The sequence below is a fragment of the Blennius ocellaris genome, assembly GCF_963422515.1.
Source record: "Blennius ocellaris genome assembly, chromosome: 11".
Lineage (NCBI taxonomy): Eukaryota > Metazoa > Chordata > Actinopteri > Blenniiformes > Blenniidae > Blennius > Blennius ocellaris.
In genome coordinates this window covers 2,420,848-2,429,740 of record NC_137660.1, presented here as the reverse complement: position 1 = coordinate 2,429,740, position 8,893 = coordinate 2,420,848, and the positions used below count along the sequence as shown (strand labels likewise).

General features: G+C 42.6%; 1 protein-coding gene across 1 annotated transcript; it reads right to left on the bottom strand.

Moving 5' to 3' along the window:
- Positions 1 to 527: 527 nt before the first annotated feature.
- kbtbd13b (kelch repeat and BTB domain containing 13b) lies at positions 528 to 2,098 on the bottom strand. The gene has a single exon (XM_080505190.1). It carries the CDS (start codon positions 2,082 to 2,084, stop codon positions 654 to 656), a length of 1,431 nt encoding a protein of 476 aa, XP_080361316.1. The 5' UTR covers positions 2,085 to 2,098; the 3' UTR covers positions 528 to 653.
- Between the last annotated feature and the right edge of the window lie 6,795 nt (positions 2,099 to 8,893).

Genomic DNA, 8,893 nt, shown 5'->3' with positions numbered 1-8,893 from the left:
TCCATCCATCCATCCATCCATCCATCCCTCCATACATCTGTCAATCCATCCATCCATCCATCCATCTGTCCGTCCGTCTCTCCATCCATCCATCCATCCATCCAACCACCCCAGCTAATTATGGGCGCAATTAAGGTACAGCAGTTGAAGTCATCAGTCCATCACATATTTTTTTTAATTTAAAAATGTAGAAATGATGCCAATAAACAGACATGGGAATCCTCCCAATGTCGAGGCTCCGCACCAAAAAGAGTCATACTGATGACAATTTGCAGTACAAGCATGAAGTGTGAGGATAGACTGAGATAAAGTTAATGCATTATAGTGTAAATACAAGAGTGTGGTCACACGCCTCTTTCTGAACTTACTACACTCTTTCTGCAAAATGGATGGCAGATATTAGCTATGCTTCAACATCAGGGGGCCTCTCACAGGCTTAACGAGAAGACAATCGGTCAGATCTCAACCAGTGTCAAAGGTTTTATTATTGTATTTCATTCCAAACACAAATGAATAGCAACACAATGGATATCGAAAGTTGCCATAAACAAGAACTATACATAAAAAGTATTGAAACACCAGAGTATTAAAAAAAATTACATGTCTGGGGCTAAAAAGTGCAAACAAGCCAACAAATGTGAAACCAATCAAAGTCAATGTAACATGGGAGCATCTGGGAGTCGGAGCAGGAATGTCCACATGGAGCCGCTTCTGGGGAAACCCTTCATCTGTCTCCTGGGCTTCCAGTTCCTCCCATGGACCACGTACTCCAGAGTCACACTTCTGTTGAGCGTAAACACAGAGTCGCCTCTCACCACGGCCGTGAAGAGTGAACCTCTGCTGTTTGCGAAATGTCCCGGCAGAGACGACCACTGGGCCGTAGTGAGGTTGTAACAGTCCATGAGACATCTTAGAAAGTCATCAGATGGGCCGTTTCTCATCGTGTACAAGTTGTCTCTGTGCCCAACCAGGCAGTGGCCGTAACTCTGGTGTCTGATCAGCGTAGTCACCAGCTGCCACTCGTCGCTTCCAGAGATATACTCGTAAATCTCAGAGGTTTCCATTGGCTTCCATAAACACACAAATATCCGACTCATGGTTTTGGTGCAGGCTGCTCCTGCCGCCGGCCGCGGCAAGTGAGCTGCAAATGTCCACCTCTCAGATTTTGAATTGTATATTTCCACAGATGACATGACGGTTCGCTCGCACTCTCCTCCAATGGCATAGAGACAACTGTCTACGCCCACCAGGCTGAGGTTGTAGCGCAGCTGTGTCGGACCAGCAATCCTACACCAGCTGTTATTTTCAGGGCTATAGCAGAAACATGCGTCCACCACTTGTTTCTGGACTCCATGAACACCTCCGATGATATAGAGTTTGTTGTCGAGAACAGTGACCCCAGCCATAGAGGTGCTGGCCTCCAGTGGGAGATCTGTCAACACTTTCCAGCCGTTGCTGGTTTCGTCCAGGTAGCAGACCGTCCTGGAGGCAGCGTGGACCGTTTCATCCACACCGCAGGTTACATGTGCGCCCACAGCCACAAATATTTGAGGGGTCAAAGACTCTATGTAGGCAATCAGATCTGCTGGTAAGGTATTCCTGACCTCTGCCTTCAGGTCATCGTACATGTCTCGGATGAAGAGTGCAGCAGCATGGTGGAGCTGCATCAGGCCGAAGGTTGCCGCAGTGTGGTACATCAGTAAACAGTTATCAGCGTCAATAAAGTCGATAAGATACTTGGTGAGCGGTGTCACCTGCAGAAACGCTGCACATTCAATGGCTTCAACGATGTCGTCCTCATCCAGGATCGGTATCTCACCTCGTAACACCGCCAAAGCAATGAGGAAGCCTCGAGCGCGCAGACACTTGAGGTGGATCTCTTCCTGCTGACACTCCTTCATTCCGGATCGATACAGAGCTCGGAAGTAGTCGCAGCTCTGGACAAGCAGTTGTTTTTCCTCTGAGAAGTGAGTGTCCTCCACCACAATGGTTAATTTGTCTGAGACATAAAATGGCAGAAGTCCACCACCGTCCGCACTGCCACAGCTGCTGCCGTCCTTTGTTTCACTACCGTGCTCTGACATTTCAATTCACTGATCGCCACACTCAGAAACATATTCCACACTGAAAGCAAGACGAGCGGCTGAAGCCTGTCCAAAAAGTCCTGAAGAGGGGTGTGAAGAGAGGAGGGACCAGCTCCTCAGGGAGGATCAGGTCTTTCACAGGTTTTAAAATAGAATGAGCTAAACATAGGAGAGAACAAATGAACCGAGTTGCATTCATGCTGGAGCCAGGATGGGAACAACTGAGTGCAGGGTTAATGCCAGCTATCAATACAGAGGGGAAGAGCCGGCCCACCAAATCCCACAAGCCTGGAAAACAGTCACATAATATGGTTTACCCTTGAAAACATTCATTTTAAAGAAACAAATTACTTCAGCTCATCCCAGCATTTTCTTTTTTTTTTTTTTTACTGCAGCCCTCCCGACTAACTCAAAAGCCTAATTTATAATCCATACATAAAGGATATTCAAACTCCACAAAGCCTCGGTGTCACCTGAGTGACGAGACACATCGGCGCGACAGAATGCGAAGGGAAGCTGCCAGACCAGGAGGACTGTGCTTAGTCCGGTGCACCATGTTATTGGGGAAGTCCGCCCATGAGCAAAGCAAAGACATTCTGGTTGCAATGTTGCTGACAACGCTTTAATATGATCATATGAACAACAGCGTGCCGGAATCTCGCTTGTCTGTGGCTTGAACCCAAAGATAAACTTCACAGCATCACTTCCAAAGTTTGTGCTCAATGTGTCATTGGGACCAGAAAAAAAGTGTTTCATGTAGATCCGTGATCGACCTTCTACTCATATACGCACATGAAAGGACTGCACAGATGCTACGCCCTGCCCAAGGCATACTTTAGCTGCGGTAGTACTGTATATATTAGTCTGAAGAGTCACCATCTCTGATCCATGATTTGTCTGAACGTCACAATGAAGCCTTGAAAGTTTATTGAAAATCACATTTTCACAAACTCAGAGAGAAAAAATAGAGGTGTGTTTTATACGCTGCTAGAATTTCATGTTTTGTCTTTTATGATCCAAATTTCAATTAAGATTAAAACAACTGTGGCATAATGTTTTTTGGCTTAGTAGAAAATGGATGTTAAATGAATCACCAGTAGGAAAACACATATTTTAGAGTGGACATCCAACCCAGAGTTTTTCTCCTTTCTTACATTTATTTCTGCTACACCTTTTAATTACTGTGCTTTACTGCTGAACGGTTAAAACAAATCCATAATGTGTTCAGACAAGATTAAAAGACAGAGGTTGTGAATGTGAATTATTACATTCAACAATTTGAAATATAGATAAAACTCTGCTATTAACAGTTTACAGGCAGAAATGACTTGACTCTGAATTTGAAGGTATTGAGTATGTTGTGAATAGTGCAGCCTGAAAGATTTAGATTATTAAGGTTGAACTAAAACATGAAAGAAATGTGTTTAAAAAAAGATGTCAAACCAAACAAAAAGGTTTCAAAGTGGTTTTGCAGAGTATTAACAACAGCCGACTGGATTTTCATAAAACCATTAAACTATAATATTTGGAATCATGTTCAAAAGTGGATAATATGGTTGTTATGGGATGATAAGTGGCATTAAAAACTCATAGAAGATGAAGGAAACAAGCCAAATGTTACCTGCAGTTTGATTTATTGCAGGTTAGCTAAATGAACAACAGCACCCACTAGTGGCCCAACATGCTAACTATATCGTTTTCAGCATTTCTGCCGTTTACGTGTAAATGGACATTGTTTCTAAAACCTGAAACTTTTCTGGAACAAAAATGCAGAAATGACATGTTTTCACCTGAAAGGCTGTGGTGTAGACAGAGAAAATCTGTGTTCATTCATTCCTGCACAGATTTCAGAACCAAAAAGATCCAATACTTTCACAGTTTGACTCATTTAGGTGTTTATAACCCATTTCACTCAGATAACATTCACATTGAAGCAAGGTCTTCAGGGAACTTTTCAAGTGACAAACTTGATATGTAAACAGCCGACTCAGAGAGTTTGAGCCTTTTTGAAAGTTGCACTGGTTTGAATCCAGCTTAAGCTTTGCTCACCTCAGACTCCAGCTCTGCTCTCAGAGTTCATTCAAGAAAGAGATTAAATATCAGAATAGTTTATATGGTGTGGCTACGCAGTAGCGACAGATCACATTTCATGTTAAATTAGAGCAAAAAATTGAAGCTCTCTTCATGGATTTTGTTAACCTAGTTTTCTTGCCCCTGCACTTTTGACAGCCTCAAGGAAGATAATACTATCACTTCTGTCAATGTCTCTGGGCTTTAGGCTCAACATTTTCACAATACAACGCTCTGATAGTCTTATCCTTCACTATTGATCAGACAGCAAATGTTCTGACCACGTCAGTGACACCGTCATGTTGCTGAGTCAGCAGAGTCAAGTGAATGCCTTTTCAATGACCAACTGTTGTTGTAGTTGCAGGTCCATTTAGTGCCACTGCTTTCTGACTATGGAGGCCTGTCAACTGAAACAGGTGTAGCAGTAACGTGCTGATCGTTAGGATCAGAATTCTGCAAAATGTATTTGTGCCAACCATCCCACTTCCAGGCTGAATTTAATGCACCTACTGCTCAGTACCACTGATATCTCAGCTTGAGCCACAGAACCCGTTTGCACGTCAACAAAAGCAAGTGAAAACATAGAAATGTTGCTCGGAGCCACTGCAGCATCACTTTTTAAAAACAGCTACCAAGGTGGAACTTTTGTTTGACGCTAAAAGACAAATTACTCAGAATGTACAAGACCCTTGTGAGAAAATGGACATGTAATTAAACACATGTTCACAAAACCTGAACTGAATAGGTTTTTTTATCTGTGAAATTTCTGTCATTTTTAACAATTTGTCTTCATGCAAAACAGTGTTTTATATGTTTCTCTTTTAAATTTGTTGAATCCAAATATGTGAAAAGTGACATGACGTTGCTGATTCATATCGTTCCTCTCGGGGATTATTAAGGCTGAAACTGCTTGTAATGGTGGTGAAGCTCTTTAGCAGCTAAAAAGACTAAAAATGACTAAGACAATGACAAAATGTAAAAAGGAATAACAACCAAAATGTCTACAAGAGTAAAAATGCCTCCAACAGATAGAATATCCATCCATCCATCCATCCATCCATCCATCCATCCATCCATCCATCCATCCATCCACCTTCTTTCCTGCTGAGTCCATTTGGGTTTGTGGTGGCCGCATAGAGAACAGAGAAGCGCAGGCATCCCTGTCCATTCAGCTCCTTCGGGCCTCCTCCCAGTTGGATGTGGCCTCAACAGGGGGGCCACCAGGGGGTGTCCTGAGTATATCAACCTCCTCAACGGTCTCCTCTCAATGTGGCAGAGTAGCGGCTTGATTTTGAGTCTCTCCCAAATGGCTGAGCTCCTCACTCTATCATGAAGACTGACGGCCGACACCCTTTGGAGAAAACTCATATCAGATTGTTTTGGTCATGAACTTAGGGTGAAGGTAGGGATGTAGACCAACAGAGAGCTTTGCTTTATAGCTCAGCTCCTCTTCACCACAACAGTCCGGTACAGTGACTGTTACTGCAGCCGCCTGTCTGAACTTGTGGCAGAACTCACCATCCTTCCCCAGTCAGCTGTGGATAAGACCCAAGACTTCAAGATACCCGAACTCCTCCACCTGGGGAAGCTCCACCCCACCCCCCACCCCCCACCTGGAGAGGGCATGCCGTCCTTTTCCATGAGAGGACCATGGACTCGGATTTGGAGGTTGATTTGGAGGCTGATCAGCAACCCAACCGCTTCACACTCAGCTGTAAACCGTCCCAGTGAACTCTGGAGGCCCTCATGTAACGCCACCAGATATCATCAGGATATCATCCATAAAGAGCAGAGACGTCACCCTCCAGCCCCCCCCCCCCCCCCCCCCCCCCCCCCCCCCAGGCCCGATGTCTTCCTGCGCTGGGCTGCACCTCGACACCCTGTCTGTGAAAATCATGGACAAAAGGTGTGACAAGGCGCAGCCCTGGTGGAGTCCAGCCTCCACCCTGAACAAACCTGTCTTCTTGTTGAGTATACGGACACAGCTCTCACACCAGGAGTACAAAGGCTTGCTATCCCACAGCGGTCTGGTGCTCCGTACTCCCTAAACTCCTCCCACAAGACATCTCGGGGGACACAGTCATATGTCTTCTCCAAGTCAACAAAACTCATGTAGACTGAATTGGCAAACTTCCATGCCCCCTCATAATCTGTGAGAGGGTGGAGAGCTGGTCCGTTGTTCCATGGACAGAATGTGCATTGATGGTTACGTGGTCTCATGACCTTCAGAGCTCATGCTCCTGGTAGGGAGTGTGAAAAATGGGTAATTTGGTCATGAAGGTTACAAACCCCTGAACAAGGTGGTGCTCAACAGATTGCATTTGCCCTGGGATACAATAATCAAATATAGTACTGTTAATGGAAACTGCAGTATTGCTACTGGACTGTGGTGTAAAAAAACCCAAAACAAAACCTTTAGACACTGTATTTTTGGTCCCTCTTGAGAACTGATTAGATTTAGAATTTAGATTTAAGTACATGAAATAATAAAATAAAGTTCACATTTTTATCTAAAGCAAAGATGCCAAACACATTTAAGGGTACATCCACGCGACAAAAAAACTATATTTTTTTTCTCCTCAGCCTTCTCCCAAAACAATCTGTCCACACGTCACTATGAACTCGGCTCAACGAGGCTTCAGGGCATGTAGTACACATATCAGGCCTTTAGGGGCGCTGTGACTCACCAAACACACCAAAAAAGCAGAAGAAGACAGAGCACATAGACATTTAGAAGTAGACTCCGGCTCATAAACCTGTATATAACTCTAGTTCTATAGGTCTATAGGTCTATGTCCCTGCTCCTCCTGCTGCTAATCAGTAGCTTCTGCAGCTCCACCGGAGTTTGTAGTCCCTGATTGTTGTGGTTCTTTGATGACATCATGGACCATGGTGGGGGGGGGGTGATTACCTCATTTTTTTTCCACAGATTGTCTTTGCCGTCCACACCCCGGGGGGTTGGCCGGTTTTAGAATGTCCCCACTCTGGGACCCTGTCTTCAGGCTCCTAAAACCGCCTCATGTGGATGAGAACAGCCTGTGTAGGTGAACTGGGTTCCTCATACCACACCTACAGCCTCATCTCACCTTGACTGGACCAGACCGGTAAAAGAGTGACATAATAATCTTTAAATCTAAACTTTATAGTTTTTCTTTGTTTTGATGCAGTGTATATGTGATTAAAATGCTTCTATTTTCACAAAACCAAACAATTACTACCAGAAATGACTACAATGTGATTGTATTAACATTTTTATGAAACCTTCTGGTGCAAAATACAGTGAAATGTCTAAAATTCTTCTCCAGCTGCTGAATTCTGGGTGTTTTCACTACTCTTAAGAAATTTGTTTAAACATATATGTTTTCTTTGACAGCTTTAAAAGTAGTTTGATGGTTTTGCGGCCACTGGCTCCGGTTGCGGCCGCTTTTGGCCCACGGGCTTTATGTTCGACACTCCTGCTCCAGGGTGGAACTACAAGAGGCTCACGTAAATCTCAAACGTTCCCTTTTTGCTTTGGGAATAGACGGGCCTGAATTAGACTGGTGTAATATGTCTAAAATGTTACAATTGATATTTGTGCTAAATATATATTAATATGCAAAGTTTTCAGAGGTTAGCAGCAAAGGATTCTTGCTAGTTCAGCTAGCCAAGCATTAGCATTTTGCTTCTTGAGATATAGTTTATCTTTCAAGCAGTCATAGAATGTTGTGAAGGTGTTCACAATAACTTTCTGGTGACAACATGTAAGTATGATGCACTATTTTTCTCAACAGATAATTTTATGACTTGAAAAAAATCGAATTAGCTTGCTTAATGAGCAGCTGTTTTATACATTATTTTACTGGATGATTTTCTCAAAATGCACAAAAATTGACTAAAATGTGTAGTTTATGGAAGTGAAAATGCAGAAAGGCAGTTTTTTTCAGACTTGTTTACAGTTGGCTGGGCTGGAATGTGAAGCACGTGGCAAGCACGTGGCACAGGTGTCGATATAATGATTGGATCAATTCCGCCAGCTCAGGTAGAAATAGTCCTATAAAAGAAGCAGAAAGAGCCAAGAGACACTTCTGGCTCCTCACAAAAACTTTCAGGAACTTTTTTTCACTGTTTTCCTTCATGATGGGTAAGTAGATTTCAATATTGAATGTAGAGTTAAATCATTTTCGGCTTCATCATGTTGGTAAAATACACAATTGATGGAATCTGAGTGTTCGTGATCATGTTTTGGGATAAACTTGAGAGCAGCTTTCATTGTCTTCTGTGCTGTTATTGTTGTCAGGAGCAGCTGATTTAGTCAGTTTGTTGCTGTATCTTGGCTCAATCAGACCTGAGGGGTTTGATTAATGGATGATAAGTGTGTTATCTGCTGCATGATAGTGAAGTGCAGAGGTCTGCAACCTTTATGACCAACAGTCACGACTTTCCACTAAACATTTGTTTTTATCTGAAGGTGCAAAACATGTTAATTGTCTGAAATTACGAAAAACAAAAAACAGTAAAAAAAAAAAAAAAAAAATATATATATATATATATATATATATATATATATATATATATATATATATATATATATATATATTAGCTTTCAGGGATATTTCCTTTTTTCCATTTTCCATTTTTGTATTTTCTCCTTTTTATTTTCTTCCTTTTTGCTTTCTTGAAGCATTTTTGCCTTTTTTCTTTTTTTATCTGTTATGTTTCACTTTTCCTATATCTTTTATTTTCTTTTTCGTTTCAAA

Bases quoted from the DNA above. Each gene is read 5' to 3' on its own strand.
- kbtbd13b (XM_080505190.1), bottom strand. From the start codon at position 2,084: ATGTCAGAGCACGGTAGTGAAACAAAGGACGGCAGCAGCTGTGGCAGT.